Raw genomic sequence first — 20,113 nt, forward strand, 5'->3', positions numbered from 1 at the left:
AGACGTCTGCTCCATATTGAAGCGTCAGTGGCTGGAGCTGGGGAGGAACCTCTTTACTCTGGAATAATTTATACAAGTGTGTGTCGGTGCTGCTGGTGGAGGGGGTTGGTAGGAGTGGCTGAGGCTGCTTGCAGTCTGCTTTGCATGAATCGTGGACTCCCAAGTTTCAGTGGCTGCAGCAGCTTCGATATTTCCTGTCAGCCGCACACAGCCGAGGCTGAGGGCGGAGGAGACGAGGAGAGGTGATGGCAGAGAACAGCTCCGAGACAAGCGGCTCCGCTCACCGGAGATGTGTGGCCCATTCTCCGGCGGAGAGAAACACTTCAGCCGGTGTCGGCCCATCGAAATGGATTCGACTAAACGTCGGGGGGACGTATTTTTTAACAACGAGACAAACGCTGTGTCGGGATCCCAAATCATTTCTGTACAGACTGAGCCAGGCTGACCCTGAGCTCGACTCAGACAAGGTAAAATGCTAAATGCTAAGCTAGTTAGCTCTGTAGTTAGGAGCAGTTGGTTAACTCTATTTTATTCCCCACTTAAATCGTTTATTTTCGCTTACTGCATTGTTAAGTTGTTGAAGTGGCCCATGGCTGCGCGTACCAGCTTACTTAATCACAACCTCAAATTTGTAAAATCAGTGTTTATTCATACTTTGTGCTAACTCGGAATTTTTGGTCGCTAGCTTAGCATTTGCACGCTAAGCTAGCTAGATTCCGACAGTTACCACATGACGTACGCTCCCGCTGCTGCTAGCTTTAATAGTATGTGTAGTCTGGCCCGGTGTGTGTTCTTTGACAGAGTAAGTTGCTAACGCGGGTAAACCTGAATGTGTTGTTTAAAGCTTTGACTTTAAAAATAATAACATAGGGGTTTGTTTTGCTGCTTTTCCGGGCAAAATATCAAGTCGCCACAGTAGTTGGAAACTTCTGAGGCCGTTGCGTTGCACTCAATTAGGTGTCAAATGTCAAATAGTGACAGCAACCTAATTGTCTCCATTATTGACAAACACCACATATTGAAAATTAAAAACCCGCTGAATATAATGTAACCCATTTTCGTGTGGCTGTAGATATTTTAATATTTAATGTACATTTGATGTGGTTTATTTCACTCTTCAACAGTCAAATGAGTGCAGAAATGTATATAATTTTAACATTAAATGGGCTTTAGCATATATGCCAAAAGCCAAAAAGCTCAAACAAATGTCTTATTTCTTTCAATAGTTATTTTTCATTGCATATGAACAAAATATAAAAATCAATACCCTAAACCCAAACCCAATACACAAGCACACACACAGGAGATGAGATACAAGTATGCCCAGTTCATCTTAACTACAAATCAAGGAGACTAAACCCATAAATGCCCAGTAGTATGCTTACAAAGGCAGGGAATCACAAAATCAATAGGATAACAATACATGTATAATCAAATGTCCAGATATTGCAAAAAAGTACCCCAAGATTCTTCCCATTTAGGCTGACATTTTAAATACTAAGCCCACAGTTTCTCCATGTGGATCACGAAAACAAGTTCATGTAGCCATTTAATAAAGCAAACAATTTCAATTTTCTATCATATTGGTAATGATTCACTATTCATATAGCTCTTTTCTAGTCCATCCAATGATAGTAATGACTACAAGCCTCACTGCTATAATTAACCTACCAATTGATCTAGACACATAAGACTTTATTGCTCGATCAATTTGTGTTTTTCCTGTCTCTCTCTCTCTCTCTCTCTCTCTCTCTCTCTCTCTCGAGATTGGTCTGTTACTTGGTTCAGTTTGCTCTGCAGTAATCAGCCTGTGTGCTGGTGGTGAGGCTCCCCTAATAAGCACATAAGTCATTGCCAAGTGGGGTGAGGTGCTGCTGACAACTGAGAGCTGGGGATGAAGTCACTCATCTGCCTGAATGGCCTCAATGCTCCAGAAGCAGGCTTCCCTCTGTTTGCCCATCTGCCAGTTTTTAACAGCAGCGTTTGTGTGTGTGCACTGTCAAACACAACCTATTAGTGTCTGTATGCATAGTCTAATGTGCTCTGCTTTTCATTGTTCATTTTACTGCCCCATTATTCATTGTTTTCATCTACTTGCACATTTTAATCTTCAGCCCTGCCCTTCTTTATACTAAGCTGAGACCATGGATCATCTCATATTTTCATGCAAATATCTTAATCTCTGAATAATCAGCTTGCTTTTTTGTCAGTTTATTTTTCCATTACCAACGGCTCAGTCCATCTCAATTCCTTCTCTTAAGTGTGTATCAGACTCTCAAGCCATTAGCGTGCCTCTCTCCTGCAGGCAGTCTTATTTAAAATAGCTTCCAGTAAAATACAGGTTATTATTAGCTATTATTTTACTTGCTTCTGTATCTCAAACTATATACGTTGACATGATATCATCGTATCTGTAACTGAGCCAACAAGGCCATGTTTTTTTTCTCTCATCAAACAACCCTGCATGTGAATAGGAAGCTAAGTAGAGTAACAGATCAGTGAAGAGCTCTGTTTTTTGCCGAATGCAGTATTGTGTTTCCCAGCCGAGGAAATGAGTGGTTCAGTTCTCAGTCACGCAGGCTGACGTGCTTCAGCAGGACTCTTGAGGAGAACTGCATTATTCATGTTGTTGACTGGAGCCTGTTTTGTACATTGGGGTAGATCAGGGAGAAAGTGGGAGGAAGTGCTGTCACGTGCACGGCCATAACAGCAGATAGTTTTCTATTTAGAAACTTTTTTCCCTAGAATTGACATGCTACTCACTGCTGTCATGTTAGAGAGGTGTTGTTTGAACTAGATTTGTAAGACGTTGCTGCTGCAAGATTATAAGCAGTTATTGCTCTCAAAATATTTAATTTCTCCAATCAACAAGCTGAGAGTTGCACATTAATGGGCATCCATCCCTGAGGCGGGCTCATGCTCCTGAACCACTCAGCTCAGGACCACTCAAGTAGGGACCCAGCTTCCAAGCTTTGAGAGCTGCATCAATTTTTCAAGCACCCCATCACAAAGGATTCTTGTTCCTTCAACATCTTTTTTTTCTTTTCATATTTATATCCATTTGCTGCCCGGAGAAGTTCTCTCTGCGGCATGTGTGAGAGAAATATGGCCGCATTAAATGCCGTATTCAGCGTGTATGTCATGCCTGAGCACACTGTGGGAGGCAACGTAAATATTTAACGGTGATATCTTGGTCTCCTGCTCTGTCTTCCTGCAGTAAGTGCTGTCGGCAAACCAGGTGTGACTCAGGGCTGGTTCTATCAGTTTTATAATTCTAAACCAACTTTATCCACAAAAGCCAGTTTCTTATAATTGATCATATTATATAGACGTGTGTTGTTGTGAATTCAAATGTTGTCATCTTTTTTTCCTATTGCAATACAGATTTCTAGTTCTGCCAGAACATGATTTCCTGGCTTGCTAGCTTAGCCGTGGAGCTACTTAACTGCCTGTCATCATGATAGCAAAGCATTTAGTTGACTTTAAAAAAGGAGCTTTTCATCTACTACCTGCAGCGCTGCTCTGCTATAAATTGCTGTGCAAGATGATAGTGTTGCCCTTCAGAGTTGAAAATGGTAGAAAGTTGCTAAGTTCCTCCCAGCCTTGGTGAAAGGTTAAACTCCCATTCAAAGGCACAGTGTTAAATGTCTTGGAATTTGAGATCTAGTTTCACATACAGCCTTGATGTGTGATGTGTGTATTATTTAAAAGATGAAGGCCTATTTGACTATGCCATTACTGCTTGTATTCCAGTGGGACTCCTGGCTCTTACTCCACAAGGATCAGACTTCCACTTGGCTAAGTAGCTACAGCCATGTGACTCAGAAGATCTACTGCAACATCTTTAAGCGGTGTTTTTGCAGTGGGCTTGTGCTCCAGCTTGGCTGCAGTGAAGGCAGAGCAGCGTTTGATAATGCTTTTTGTTCCTTTTAATTCCTGGTCTGAGCAAATTGGAATGACTTCACTGCTGCTGTTTTTTTCTTTGATAATTATAACTGGTAACCCATCTGGTGTGTTTAGGGCCGGCTGATATGGCCGAAGTCTTCTATTCCAACATCTGTCATTTCATAGCTCCATAACAATGTAGGCCATATCAGGATATAGCATGTTTTCTGGTAATTCAATTAAATAGTCTATATGAAATAACCACATGCTAAAACCTATTTCGTGGGAATTAAAAACTTTAAAAATTTAACGTAAAGAGTATTTTTTTATTTAAAAAAACAAATAAATATAACATACGTAAGTATCAATTCAATTCAATTTTATTTATAGTGCCAAATCATAACAAAAGTTATCTCAGGACACTTTACAAACTAGGTAAAGACCACACTCTATGATAAACATAGACCCAACAATTCCCCCGCAACGAAAACCTTCCCTATTACAGGCAGGCACGTCAGACAGACCAGCTCTGTGGAGGACGGACATCTGTCAGGATGTAAAGCTTTCTCCAAACGGTGTAAATATCTGTAACGCAGTTAGGCCGCTGGTTTTCCATCACTGCGACAGCAACAATATAGAAAAATATGTACTATAGACATTTTTATATATTTTTATATATATATATATATATATATATATATATATATATATATATATAATATCGTCCAGTCCTCGGTGTATTATTTGAAAGTCTAAATGGAATTTGGCAGCAGATGTACCCTCACCTGTCTAGAGCTGCAAAGACTAATCAATTAGTTGTCAACCATTAAATCAATCGGCACCTATTGTGATAAGTGATTAGTCTAAAAAAAAAAGTCAAAATTCTCTGATTCCAGCTCTTAAAATATAAGTATTGTCTGTTTTCTTTACTACTTTATCACAGGAAACTGAATATCTTTGAGTTGTGGGCAAAACAAGACATTTGAGGACGTCATCTTGGGATTTAGGTGACACTGGTTAACAGTTTTCACCATTTACTGATATTTTATCATAACAATAATAAGCTGCAATGTCACACCTGTCTGGCTTGAATTGGTGAGTTATTCCATGCATGGGTTAAGTGTTCACCCATTGTTGTACTCAGAAGCAAACATGCAGAGACTTGTTAATTTAGATGAATTAAGGTTTGACTTTCAGTGTTAATATGTCTGCAGAAAGCCTCTTTGGACATCACATGCTTAAAGGGTGGGTTTCCATGGTATTTCCTGTGGGAGGATATGTATTGTGTGTAGGAGAAGAATGATAAGGTTAATACTCTACACTTCCCTTTGCTGGGAAGCCCTCCCTTCTAATTAGCTTTTGTTTATCTTATTTTTAAGTAATCAGTTTGAATCCAGTCATGCCTAGGCCTGCTTAGACTTGGCTCTTATTTCTGTATCTACGGGAGGTTTTGTATTTGCAGTATTTTTGCCACGCGTAACCACAATACACCATGTAGCATACCTGACTTATAATGAACTGACCTACTGTATTTCTGTTTCCGTGTAGTTATTGTTGATCATCTGGTTGTCTCAGCGGTTGGCCATGTCCAATGTAGGTCTAGCATTTTTATGATGATGAGATAGTATCTGCCCAGAGTCAAGAGAGTCGTTTGTTGTTGCTTTTCTCACATAGATGATAAGCTAGTTTTGTTCATATCACACAGAGGTAGTGAACTTTCTCAGACTGCTCTTCACGCTTTCTAATTCAATACTTGATAATTCAATACTTGATAATTCCATTTCTTTTCCTGTGTGTCTACAGTACATCCGTATAGCCCTTCTCCTACTCCCTCAGCCTGTTTCCCAGTGCTCCCCTGCCTGGGCCCCCAGAAACACAGCCTTTTTGTTATTAATTAAAGACATTGTCCCCTTTATGTACATGAGCCCCCATAATCACCCTTTATGAACTGGCTCACTGTCATCCAAAGTCCCCCATAGACGCATGTGCACCCAGAGGACCGGCTACAACAGGCTTGTCAACACAACAGACTAGGAAGCAGAGGGTTTACAGAAGTGTAGAGTACACATAGGGTAGCTTTGAGTGTTTGATCAGTGGGAGTGTTGTGAGGCACTGTAGTTTATATTTATAGCGCATTCAGCCTTTTTCACAGCTAACATTTTGACTTGTCATAGTAGGATGAGCGCAGATGTTGCTAATGACATTGACCGCTCTCTGTGTTGCACAGGTGTCCCAATATGAAAGTGAGCCAACATGCACAATACCAGGAACCCTGACACCAAAGCAGCTACATCGAATTCATATGCAATTAATTTAGTTTAGTCCTGGGCTTTTCCTACTATTACATTTTTTTTAAATATTCAGGAAAAAGGGCCTATATGTTGTCTTTATAGCGCTTTATAGGCCTACATTAACCATTGGTGATTGGTTTATACCAAAGATTCATTCATGTGGATTTGAATGTGGTGAGTCATGCAGCGATGGCCTTGTCTGTTTTCTCCACGCACGGACAAAAAGCACTTGTGCTTTTTCCTAAACTTCAGTGACTATGGGAATGTAAGGAACTGGCACAGCGCAATAAGACAGGAATAGAGCTCCATTGGGGTATTTCTTTTTTTTTTTTCATTGGAAAGGAGGTCGACCAGCCAGGAGTGTTCAGATTCATTAAAAAAGAAAATGCACTGGGACTTTTTCTCATTATTGGAAAGATAAATGGGTTTTGAGTTGAATCCATCTCAGGGGTTGTGAAGACGAGGAAACTATAAATGTGCGCATTCTTTATTGTAGACAGTTTGAGTTTGCTCATGTCCTGCAGTGTATGACAACATTGCACCGACCAGCAATGCTGCTAATTTGCTCCTGAAGCCATATTACTTGACTGATGCAAAGTCAAACATCCTGTAGCATTTGAGGATTAGCACAAAATTTGCCTAAGGCCTGTCCTCCGTGCTGAGTGTTTCATTAAATGTCATGCGTGTTAGACTCACTCAATGTCACATCGCATTAAACAACTTATAGTATTAAACTGTTGTTGGCCGCAGTAGCTAGACAGCTGTTCAAACAGAGTGAAATAATGCATTAGGCCAACTATGTAACAAACCAAACTAGGCTAATTGTAAACCAAGGTGCTTTCTCCTGGTCCCCTTGGTGGATTCGGCCCGCTGTTTCAAATCTTTTTATGTTCTGCTCTAATTGTTTTAGCCTCCTCTTCCCCCACGAGACATAGACGGTCTAATCACAGTAATTACAGAAATAGGGGATACCCAGTGGTTGTGAAGAAATTGGGATCAAACCCAAGGCCTGTGGGAATAGTGAAGTGATATCCCAAAGCTGTCGTGCGTTTGTGGCTGTGTGTGCGCATGTCCCTCCCCTGTAGAGATTAACAGCACAGGAGCTGACCTCATAATTCTCATCCCTCGAGTTTTATTCACTGATGCACGTGTTGGTTTTTTTTCTCCCCCCACAGATTATATTTCCATTAACGCCTGCTCATTATCTCTTTTTAAAAGGAATTGAAATTTGGGAATAATACGATTTTCAGATTGGAAATCACTTTCATCTCTGCATACACTGCGTTCTCTGCACTGAATGCATAGAATTGTGTTTTTAAGTGTGGCTTTGACCAGAAACAAACTGAACTGTTTCCTTAAATTGAAACCTCTGACAGTGAATATAATGTTGTTCTATTAATAACATCCTCCTTATTTTCTGCTTTATAGGATGAAACTGGTGCCTATCTCATAGACAGAGACCCCACATACTTTGGGCCAGTGCTCAACTACTTGAGACATGGCAAACTGGTGCTCAACAGGGACTTGGCAGAGGAAGGTAACGTCTTTGTCGAATATGAGATGAACTTTTGAGAAATGTTTTCCAAATTAACGTTAACGTCAAAAGTATCGATACCTCGTAAATTTTTTAGATACCACGTGTTAAAAACCACATGATTTCCGTTAATTACACATTTGATACAGAAGTTTATGAAAAACACCACCACACACAAAGTGCACTGTGTAGCTTACCAGTAGCCCGCAGCTGCACTCTCTGAGAGCCACCGCGGCCACTGCTGGAGTCTGAGATGACAGAGAAAGGACAGAACTGGAAAATCCTCCTGCTTCCCTGAAATCACCATTGTGGTGACATTTTGCCTTACTTGTGAGTTATGTAAACAAATAAATGCTTAAGAGCATTGACAGGACTTCATAGTGCATTCAGGTGCACCTCAGAAACTATGAGAAATTGTTGTTGTAACAGAGGTATCCTTCTGCCATGTAGGAATGACTTTTTTCTCTACCAGCACAGTGTGCAGATTGTAAATATCCTGATCCCCGTGATATTGAAAGAGGTGTCAAGTATTGGTTTTTTTATACTAGTATTACTGTATGTTGAAGTTTAAAATTCTGGTATCGTGACAATCTTGTGATTATTTTTTTGTCAACATTTAAGTTCATTATTGTAGTATATTAGATAATGTGATGGCAACAGTTACAAAGAAATAAAGGCAATCCGCAGTTTTAACAGAGCACCATACAAATAATTTGATTGATCAAATAAGAATATATTCGTAATTCTAACACGACACACATCTCCACAAAACCCTAATGTAGATACCATTTTTAGTAGTAGCAGGATAATTAAAATAATAATAATAAAACAAACTAAATAAAGGGAATGAAAAAGCAAATGGGATCCTCAGAATCATAAGCGATAAATACATGACTCAAATAATATAGTTCATGTTCAAAGGGATAGGAAGAAGTTAAAAAACTTTTCTGGTCCTACCCCCCTCTTATTTTTTATAATTATTTCTAATTATTAATATTAAACAATGTAAAGATTCACTTTGAATCAGTCAGACAAATCACAGCAAAACAATAACAAAGAAGAACTAGAGATGGAGAAGAAAAACTAAAAGTCTTATTTTTCCTTTTGCATTGTTTTAGGTGTGCTTGAAGAAGCCGAATTTTACAACATCACATCATTAATAAAGCTCATCAAGGACAAGATCAGGGATCGTGACTGTAAGACATCACAGGTAAACAAAGTTCTATTCAGATATTTTTATCCATGAATGTGACACTTCTGTTCCATTAATTGTGTGTTTATTACTGCCTTTCCACCCGGTTTTCTTTTTTCTCTCTCATGTGTTCATCCTCCTCTCAGGTTCCAATGAAGCATGTGTACCGGGTGCTGCAGTGCCAGGAGGAGGAGCTGACACAGATGGTGTCTACCATGTCTGATGGCTGGAAGTTCGAACAGGTAAATTTCTTCCTGCAGGAGCACAGAGTAGCAATCCTCCTTTGATGTGCATCACCCACCCTGCTATGCTCACATTGACCCAGAAAGTCCAATCCTCAATATGGGAAATGGCTAAAAAGCAAAACAGCAAATCACATCTTTCTCATTGTCCGCATACATGATCCGGGCATCCCTTCTGTGCTCTGATTGGTTGTTGCAGCTTGTCAGTATAGGTTACGGGCGGGCCCGCCAGTCAGAGTTTCTGCTGATTGTGTCAAGGGAGGTGAAGGGAGAGGAGTCTGCTTTGCCAAACAACAGCGGAGAGGTGTGTCTAAAGAATTTCTGTCCACGGGCTGGTCACTGCATGGTCCCAATGTTGTCCACACACACCCCTTTGGCCATTGTTTGTCCTAAGTAGACACATAGCTGTTGGTCATTTTGAGTTTATTTTTTTCAGTGTTCATTTGTACTGCTTGATCACCAGTGAGGCTTAGAGAACATTACACGTTTTTCTCGTCTGTGATTTTATTTTATTGTGCTTTTTAAAAACTTCATCCTGCATTCACAGGTTTTAAGTCTGTGAGCAGCTTTCTGTGTTCTGCTTTTTATACAGCCACTTGGCAGTTTTTTGGGGCTGTGCTGTAATATAGTGCTTCTCGGCAGTAGGGATAAGATTCGAGAACTGGTTCCAAATTCTGATCCATCCATCAGAATCGTATGCCTTTGGGCGTCAGTCAGTTCAGTCTCACATTGCAAAACAATGACGTCAAATTCATGCATCTGCTGGAAATTTGCAACAAGATGTAGTCATAGTGGGGAGGAAGGAACGGTCTAAAGCATGGCTTCATTACACAATTACAGATGACAACAGTGCAGCTTGTACTGTCTGTAGGTAAGGGTGGAAGCATCATGCTACGCAACATGGGCTTAAATTCCAGGTGTACCAAATATTTGACACGAGTGCCACTGCGTCCCAACCAAGCAGAATGTGCATTACTGAGGGTTTTTCATCCTTTGTTATAATAATCTTAGTGCTAGGTAGGCTTAGCAGATTTTCTTTGACTAAGAAAACAAGTGCTGTACAGACACAGACATTCTCATTTCATCGACACTGTGTTCAGACTCAGAGACAGTTACACAGCTGTGTTACCATTGAAAACCTGTACAGGCCTACGTTTCTTTCCCACACAGAAAATTGATCAAGAATCAATAAGGGAATCGATAAATAATTGGACCGATAAGCAGAATCTATAATAACATTGGTACCAATAAAATGTTATCAATTCCTGTCCCTACAGCAGGTAATCTACCTTGTAATTGAAATAGATCCAAACATTCAGAGTGATTAGTCCAAGTGTACCGGTACATGAGTTTGTGTTCAGCTGGATCCGTCTGAGACCAATATTTCTACTGAGAAACCAAACATTTGGGTTTCAGTAGAGTGTACTAAGTATGAATGAATCTCTCTGAGACAGGGATTACTAAATCTCCCATTAGATCTGAAATCTCTCTACTCTACTCATACGGGTCCTCCTTATGTAAAGCCTGAAAGCTCAGTTGACAGCCCAGGAGGGTCTTTTGAGATGATGAGCTTTAATGACCTCTTGCTGCTTTAAGACCCCATTAATACTGAACATCAGTTGAAGTGTATTTTACCCTAGGAATGAATTTAGGACATGTGTTGAGTCTTTAGCAACATGACAAGTGGAATACATGGTAGGTAGTTGAGATTATTTGGTCTTTTTTGCTGTGTTGATGCTTAAATGTGAAAGAGATTGCTTAACAACAACAAGTCTCCGGCAGCAGCGGCTAATGAGGCAATACATGTCTGAACATGCACACCTGGGTACAGACAGTATACATGCAGTCTGCAGTGTGCACACACACTTAACATTCAGCAGTAAAAGCAGTTATTCAGGAACAGAAATTGCTCTGGGTTTTTTTTCTCTCATGAGTGCATGAGGTTTGTTTATCAATATCTTACAGACGTCATCCCTTTATTTATCCTCTTGTGTCCTTTTATTTGAACTGTCATGACTTGGAACATGAAAATCAGAAATTGTCGTCCTTTTTTAATTTAGAGATAAACCGTGAATGGGATTCCTGACTGACACATTCTTGAAGGATAGAGTAGTCAGCCACGCAGCTAAAGCAAGAGTTGGCAGTAAAATAAAGTCATAGAAAGGAGACGATAGACTGCAGCTCATATCATCTTGTACTGATGGTATTGGTCTTTTTCAGGGAACTACTAACATTCAAATCTTAAGTCACAGAGCTAAAAGAAGGAAGAAGTTACTGATGGGAGTGAGCTAGTTTGTAGTTTGCTCCTTTATTTACTTTTCTAGGAGAGTTTCTGGAGTTTTCTATTGATTTTAAACAAGCCTGGTCCTATCAAGTCAAATCCACCGTTCCCCCTCAATTTTCAACCAGCATGTTTTCTTCCTGTGGTCAAGTCCATGCACTCCTATTCAATAACTATATGCTGGTTCTCTTTTCTGTGACATCTTTGTGCTACTTCTTTTTATTATCATTACCTTATTTTTTTGGACCACACATTAATTTTATTTCTGTGTTATTACTTTGGCAACTCAGTTTTCTATTTGAATATTATTTTGGGTTTCAGTGCTGGCATTTCTGCAGGTCCCAAAAACACTTTGCCTTGCATCTTTTAAATTAAATAGGTTGTCATACTTTTCTTGGTCTATTAGTTTAATCGTTTGGCCCAGTGATCTCATCGTACCATGTAATTGTTCTGCCATGACATCCTGGGTTTAAATCTTTAGTAAGGATGTTTATGTAGGGCTGTGGAATAATTCAATATAATTATTCATTGTCTTTCAATGGAATTTATATTATGAAAAACCCCATTCGAGATTTTGTGAGACACAATTACGATGTAACATTGTATTACATAACCTATGATTTCACATACATGAGCAGATGATATAGTTAGCCAAAGGCGATAGAAGTAAGTTTTATATATTTTTTTATAAATATATTTATTTATATCACTAAAGGATACAAAAATGTGTATCATCTATATATTTTTTTAGATCATTTCTGCAATGTCGATGAATTGGCAACCAAACTTTATTACGGCAATATTGATATCATTTAGATGCCGCTTTTAGGTTGTGATCCTTTGATTTGTAGTGTGTTCAATTCACACAAGACTGTGCAAAATGGGCTTTGCCATGTGGTTATTTCATATAGAGTCTTTATTTATTAAATTACCAGAGAACATGCTATATCCTGGACAGAAACTACCTACCTAACTACCTTATGTGTCATCCCCAGTGTGTTCCATATTATATGGTGTATCTAATAAAGGCATGACATGCCAGATAATTAATCCTAAAACCAAACTTAGAAATGTAAAAACTATTTTACATTACTTTAACATCTCCCTATCTCTGTTTTCCCACCATGAGTAGCCCAGTTTTTGCCACTACTTTACAGTCTAAGGCTAATTCTTCCTCTGTGCTCTGCTCTCGTGTCTCTCTAGCTGGTCAGCATAGGCTCCTCTTACAACTACGGAAACGAAGACCAAGCCGAGTTCCTGTGTGTAGTCTCCAAGGAGCTGCACAATCAATCATACGGGACAAACAGTGAGCCCAGTGAGAAGGCAAAGGTAAGTGTGTGTGTGTGTGTGTGTGTGTTTGGAAAGGCCGGTTAAAAATCCTTCCACAGCAAACATCTGTGAATGATGGCCTGTGCTGGATTTTTTAAATGCATCACATTTATGAACACACCACCAGGGGACTGAAAGCACCTCTAGTTTATTGATGAGAAATCTCTATGAAGGAGAACATTGACAATATTCAGTCCCTCCGTTAAGAAACGGTCTCATTGTAAAACCACAAGGTATCAGAGAAAAAAAAGAAGAAGCTAAAACGTATAAATTTAAGCATAGCAGACATTCATTTTTCAGTTTTCATAACTGAAAAATCCTGTTTTATATTCAGGCACTTTCATTTTGATGCTGACGACGAAAGCATGCAGAGGCGTCTCTAATGGAGCTAACCCAGCGTTTATGTCACGTTAGGTTCACCTGAAATGAACTCTAAATGGTATCAACCATGCTACGAGCATTAAGAGAGCACAGGTTTGCAGGTGGTGCTCTTGGCAAGGGCTGTCATTTTCTCGAGAGGCTCAGGGAGCGAAGCAGGAGGCACACCCTGAAGAATTCAACCTCCCATCAGCTCGTCCCTGCGGGGGCCCCACTCCTTAAAGGCAACTACACAGGAGGATGCACACCGTTAAATTTGTATTCATGCTGCTGCTTATTTTGATATTCCACACTACCAGTCCATCTTTCAAGCAAATGTAGAGGGAGAGAAGAGAGCGTGGTGAGATTGTTTCCAGGGGCATCATATCCAAACAGGGTCCTCAAGTATGAACTGTTTCACTATGTACTGTGCAAAGAATAGAAATCTAAAATGATCTTTTTGCACTAAGTAGAGCCAGATAGATATATCATGTGCTAATATGAAAGCTTTTTTTTTTTTTACAGAACCTATAAAGCAGAGAATGATTATTGGGGTGATTTAGAATGGGTGTCACATAGCATTATTTTATTTAGATTAATATAAATGTTAGGTAATTGACTGATACTGAACATACAGTACTATGTAGCTATTTTTGTTTATTCTTTATTTAAATGGTTAGAAATTGTCTGATACTGAGCATGTTTATTTAGTTATTTTTGTATATTCTTTATTTACATAGTGTTCATTTCTAGAATTTGTTGACATTGTAATGCGTTGTATATAATTTTCAATATTCTTTAATGAAGTTACCATACCTTTAGTCATCAGTGCACAATCCACATAGAAAGGGTCTGTTTTCAATCCAGCTCAAAAATATCACTTAGCAGCCGCCATAAAGGTAATCTGTGAATTTTCCCCCCCTTGGATCAGGATCAATCTTAAAAATGCCATATCAGTCGGGCTCTAGTAGAAAGAGTTATTTGTAACAAATGTCAGAATTTGTAATCGGTTGTGACAAGTGAGTGGAGTGGTAGAAAAGTGCCCTGAACTTTTGTACTTTTCTTTTGAGTTTTTCACGTTAATCCCCTCTGAACACTAATCTGTTAGTTCCATTTTTCTCCTTTCCAACATTTTACACTTCCATTTCATTTCCATTGTTTTACACCGTGCCTTTCTTGTCTTCTTCTGTGCTTTCCGCATGCTGCTCAGAGCGAGGACGAGGAGACGGATTATGAAATGAATGAGTCTGATTAGGGTTGAGCACTTATGACTCATTGGTGAGCGCTCAACTGCTCGTAGTCCCTCCACAAAACCTCCCTAGTTTGTCCCTCTCTTTCCTCCCTGTGATGCACTTTATACTACTGACAGCTTCTGTCAAGACAACTTCAGCTGATACTATCCTTAAACCAGAGCAGCGTGGCTGAATCCAGGATGAAAATCATCTTTGGCCTTCAGAGTCTAACAGCCAAACTAGATCAAAAGCCAGATGGTGCCTGCTAAGATTGGTTGAATACCTTCTTTGCAGGTGAAACTCTCTTTAAAACCAGGTGGGACAAGCTCCATTTGTTTCCGTAGTGTAAATAAAACCCTTGTAATTAGTGTCATGCTCATGGCCTTGCTTAATGGAGGGCGCACTGACTCATCGTTGCTGCAGTTTGACTCACTGTCTGTCATTCAGTGACATTTAAAGGGAAGGGAGGGTTACCCCGCTCCTTTGGTCCATTTCATTAGTTCGTGTTTAGTGTCTAGTTTGCTTAATAAACAGCACTGATGTGTTTTTAAAGTCAAATCCTAGATACATTTGTCAGTCTTCCTGCTTGATGAAGTGTTTAATCTCAAGCATGATGCCCTGATTCATGTTTTACTCTAATTGGATTGCTACAGTTAAATCTAGGGCTGTCAAACTATGTTTTTATTTTGATCAGTGTCAAAAATTTGATTTGCAAATCATTCGTCATTTCAGAGTAATTTTGTTCTTTTTCTCTTAGATCTAAATCATAATCAACCATCTTTATGTTCATTTTTTCAGTAGAAAAAATCATTAAATGGTCAATTAAATGTGTTTCTACTGCAGTAAATGTGTGGCTTGTGACAGGGCATCTGCATCATCCAACTATAATCTCACTTGATTTGAAGAATGTATCAGGGATTTTGGTTTACACCCCTGAGATTATCTCAATATGTGTGATCGCAGCAAACCCCCAAAAGCTCAAATAAAAGGTAATCAAAATTACTTTTAAATCTCTACTGAACCAGAGCTGGGTAATATAGTGTTGCATTTGAATTCCACTGCTGTTGTCTTCATAAAGGTACATATCCACAGGAGTGGTCATTTCCACACTTCCTGTTCATTGTCTAAGTAAGCTCGTCCTGGTTTGCATAAAGTAGAAGTCCAGGCTTCTTTATGCAAATCAACGGCACTCACCACCTCTCCAAACTCTGGAAAATATTTTAAACTAACAGTTGTCGATCTAAAATGAAGATAGAATTAGCAGCTGCATAGCTTGTTTCTTCCCTCAGATGTTCTCAAACACCTTTCGGTTTACTATTCTTCGGAATAAAAGAGTTTCCAAACGAGCTGACATGTTGGTCTGGTTTGAAATTGGGGAGAAGGCAGTCCAAGCATGAAAGCGTTGTTTCAATCCTCTGCAGCCATTGTGCTTTTAGGAAGGTGTCAGTGGTTATTGAAGAGAAATTAATAACTGCCAGTGGCACGTCCATTAAGTGTCCAATGCTGGGAAGTGGGATGACTCCTTGTGTCCAAAAACACAGGTGTTGACACATACCATAAGGCTCTCAGTTTGAATGTTGCTGTTCCTCTCTTCTGCAGCTCAGAATCATTCAGGGCGATGTGTTCGTTTCAGCAGCGTATCTTTCCAGTACCAAGGTTAACCCCACCTGAATATCTCCCCTGCCTCATGAGCTCCCTCAGAATTGTCTGTACAACCACGTACCGCATAGTCTCCAGCACAACGCTTTTATTTTCCTCACTTGTGCAAGCAGTTCCCTTTTCTCTGCACCCGGTGTGTTTGATTCAGCCAGCACGTAGAGTAGATGTGAGTGCTGCTGGCTGGGAGAGTATGCACTGTGGCAGGAAGAAAAAGAAACCTATTAAGTGACTTGTGACTTGACTTTCAGAGTGTTTTTGTTCATTCTGTCTTATTTTTGGTCTCTGCAGATCCTTCAGGAGAGGGGTTCCCGGATGTGAAGAGGACTCCCTATTATGAGCTCCAGGTGTTATGATGCTAACATATCATCTTTATGGAAGAACGTTTGGCACAATGGAGATTTCTAGGGGGTGTGTGTGCATTCATTTTGTTTCCCTCCATTTCTGGTTTTTATTTCTTGATGTAAATAAGTCTGTTTACTGACAATTTGTGCCTGTACATTTAAACTGGACTTCTTCTTTCTTTTCTTAATTTCGAATTAGCGGAACGTTTTTTTTTTCTAATTGAGAGTAATGAATTTCAACTATAAAATATGGCCATCGTCATAAAAGGCCAATGGTTCACTCAGGGTCATCTATCGAGTTAATTCTTATATCCTCTAACTCAAGGGTCTGGTAAGGGATCAATCAGTATGGTCTTTATAACTACAAAGTATCAAACTCAAAATCCTTGTTTAGAGGTGTTAAGAAGGGAATTGTGCATTTTTTTTAGCGCATGTTAAAGAGTTAGGCTACAAAGTGTGAAATTCACTCCCCCCAAAAAAAACAATCGATAAAATACATTTCCCCAGAGTTTTCAACAGTTATACTGAGGTTTGTGATCATGAGGATCCCAGCTATACAACTTGCACATTTTGAGGTGCATTTGAGACATTTTACTTTGACTTTTGAAACATTTTCACGGTCCAAAAAATAAAATTTTCATTTTCTCAGACCAGGATGAACAAAAATGTCAGTGATTTGATATTAAAGGTAAAGGGGCATTAGGTAATTTATCAGCTGCAGAGCTTTTATTGGTGATGAGGAGGTGACCTGTAATGAGCAGAAAATAAGAAAGTCCCCATTTCCACATCTCCACTCACTAAATAAGATAAGTTTAGAGATAACAGCTGAATATCTGCCTCATACGGCAATGACTTTATTGCTTGAGAAGTAAATGTGTGGGTGCCACAGCATGTTCTCTATCTTATAACTTAGTAACACAACTGCCCACAGATATGGTCATTATGGGCTGTGGGGTTAAATAATTATTCAGTTTTCATGAAGTGCACTTACCTGTACTCTTAAGTATTGGATACACATTTAACCACGTTCATTCAAAAATGTTGTTTCAAAGAAAGATTTCTGCTGCTTCTGCAAACGTGGACTTTAAGTAATGTGAAAAAGTAAAATGTCTCTCTCAGATGTTGTGAAACTTTATAAAATTGATATCAAGTTTAATCTGCTAGACATTTTTCCCAACTCCTCATGTTCATAAATCCTAACGTTAACTGGTGTTTCAAATGTGAATTCAGTTTTACAGCTCTTTTGTTTTAACATCAGTGCCCTGTTTCCTGTCAGGGAAAACACCGTAGAGACAATGGCGTCTTTCCTTTTACTAATTTATTTCATATGTTTGAGGGAACATCTTGTTTTATTAAGATCTTTTTTAAGGGAAGTATTTGTTGTTTGGGAGGTTTGGGGACTCTTTGAAGGCAGTGGTGAAGGACTTTCTGTTCATATCCAGAGGATTTTGTTTTGATGTAAATAATCCAAATTCAATATTAATATTTAACTCTTAAAAGAACTGCACGTTTTGTACACTGTATAGAAAACACAACTTGGAACGGAAGTTGTTTATACTGGATCTTTAAAAAATGAGAAAATCTTGACAATGTTCTGTTTTGCATTGTTTGTACAGGACTCCAGAGATTTCAGAGTTAGGATTGAAACAGCCGATCACTGAGAACATGCCTGGAACGTGTTTTGATAACCAATAACAAAGCTATACTTGGCTGGCTATGAAGTTGACTGTTACATTTAAAAAACACAACAACGTATTTTTCCTGCATTGTGATAGATTCTTCTAAGCATTTTGAATTGTGTAGATTTCGTACACAGCATTACAAGCACTACAGTGAAAACAACACTGTGCACATTGCTTACAAGCCTGTAATGTTGTTAATGTAAATACTGCATTTTAGAACACTTTTTTTTTATAGAGAGTTGTTTTCAGGTTTGATGTGGTTTTTGATAGGTTGGATATTTCATTCACAAATAATCATTTTAGTGTTGCCTTTTTCCCTACGACCAAAATCCAATGTCTTATGTGTATTGTACACATTGATCTTAGTGTCAGGGATGAGTAAAGTTTTCTTAATGCTGGCACACTTTGTACATATAGATTTGTTAACGACACACAAACCTCCATTTATTCACAAGTACACATATACACTTGACTAAAAAAATGTTTTTATATTGTCGGGGAAACAAGTATGAATGCATGTTTTTGATATACATACACACACAAACACACACAAGGGCTTTTAAAGTGCAAAATTTGACATCTGCAAAGAGGTTCACTCAAAGTAGACTGGATTTCCTGCCAGAGCTAGGCTATGTTTACATTTGCTATAGTATTCTGAAGCCTTCCAATAATGTACTGTCTTGCACTCCCTCACGCACGTTAACGTTTGTCTGACTTGTGTGACCGCACCAATGGCAACTACCACTCCACATACACCGATACTCACACAGACGTGCTGACTGATGAGATACTCCATCCACTTCTGACAGCCTATGCTCGAGCGTTGCAGACAATCTTGCTTTCCACCCTCTCTGATGGCAGAGATGCTCACTTTTAATAGGATGAAACTTACATGCGTTGGCTCAAAGTAAAGTTTTTCCAGGTCATCTTTTGAGACTTTTTTTTTTTTTCCTGCAATGAGATTCAAATTGTTTTTGTGTTTTTGGTTTGTTTGTTGTGTAATTTCATTTTATATACTCCAGTCTGAGGTGTTTAACCCCTCTTACTTCAGCAGCTACATTACCTTTAATGCCATTCACGAACAGGTCGTCCGGCTGACCATTTGGCATTGATTATCATTTCATGTGATGGACAAACTTATCAAATCTGTAGCCTAATACTTGTAAGTGCCCAGTTTGTTTTACATTCAACTCATAAGGCACAGAGCACTGTAATGCATGGTTGAAGATTAACACACTTGTAATCAGAGGGAATGAATGTGTCATTTTTCCTCAATCTTGCAATTACATCGACAAATAAGGTTCTCATATCACAACATAGATCACTATTCTATATGATCTTATGCAATGTTAAACATGTAAAAACTTAGTATGATGTTAAGGGGATAGATCTATATGGTCTTGCATAAGTAAACCCAATAAAAATATTGTCATTCATGTGTGTGTACTTTTTTTTCTTACAAAATGCGTTTACCCTGCAGACATGAACAACACACACAGCAGTGTCCTTACACCTGCAGATACTTAAGCAACAAATTGAGAAGTCATGACAACAAATTCTATTTTTTGACAAATGGTGACCTCTTGTGCCAGTTCCTCAAAACACGTCGTTATGACTTAGTTGCCTGGAAATATGCCTGTGTTTAAAAAATATATATTCTTTACACTAAAACACTGTTCCAAAATGTTTTTTCTTACAACCAAAAAAGCTATGCCCGATTAATCTAAACTCTTTAGTAATTGTACACATGCTTCGTGATTTGTAGTAAACGTCGTCGTTTGTGTTAACGAGCTTTGGTCCGGGCAAAGATGATATATAAGACAAGATGGAGATCCGCCTGTTTGTTAGAATGGGAAATCTGTTGTTTCTATCATTTCTGATCATTTCATACAGCTATAAACTGTTAAAATGAGCAGATGGCAGCTATCAGGAATTCGTAATAAATAACTTATCTCGTATCTTTTGAAATTGAGGCAGACGACGTTAGACAGCGGAACAGCGCATGCGCGATGAGCAACAGTCGCAAAGCAAAAATAATCTTCAATTTACATTGTGTTTGTTATGCATTGCGTGCTACTCGAATTAAAT

At 39.0% G+C, this 20,113-nt stretch overlaps 1 protein-coding gene across 1 annotated transcript; it reads left to right on the plus strand.

The window, feature by feature from the left end:
* The first annotated feature begins 142 nt into the window (after positions 1 to 142).
* Positions 143 to 18,454, plus strand: kctd5b (potassium channel tetramerization domain containing 5b). The gene is made up of 6 exons (XM_083933164.1): positions 143 to 467; positions 7,605 to 7,713; positions 8,829 to 8,920; positions 9,049 to 9,144; positions 12,629 to 12,754; positions 16,291 to 18,454. Exons 1-6 carry the CDS (start codon positions 246 to 248, stop codon positions 16,318 to 16,320), a joined length of 675 nt encoding a protein of 224 aa, XP_083789290.1. The 5' UTR covers positions 143 to 245; the 3' UTR covers positions 16,321 to 18,454.
* The last annotated feature ends 1,659 nt before the right edge of the window (positions 18,455 to 20,113 follow it).

This window comes from Echiichthys vipera, assembly GCF_963691815.1.
Source record: "Echiichthys vipera genome assembly, chromosome: 18".
Lineage (NCBI taxonomy): Eukaryota > Metazoa > Chordata > Actinopteri > Perciformes > Trachinidae > Echiichthys > Echiichthys vipera.

Excerpts from the sequence above, each read along its gene's own strand:
- kctd5b (XM_083933164.1), top strand. The coding sequence starts at position 246 with ATGGCAGAGAACAGCTCCGAGACAAGCGGCTCCGCTCACCGGAGATGT. Across the intron at positions 468-7,604 it reads CTGAGCTCGACTCAGACAAG|GATGAAACTGGTGCCTATCT; the intron begins GTAAAATGCTAA and ends TCTGCTTTATAG. Across the intron at positions 7,714-8,828 it reads CAGGGACTTGGCAGAGGAAG|GTGTGCTTGAAGAAGCCGAA; the intron begins GTAACGTCTTTG and ends GCATTGTTTTAG.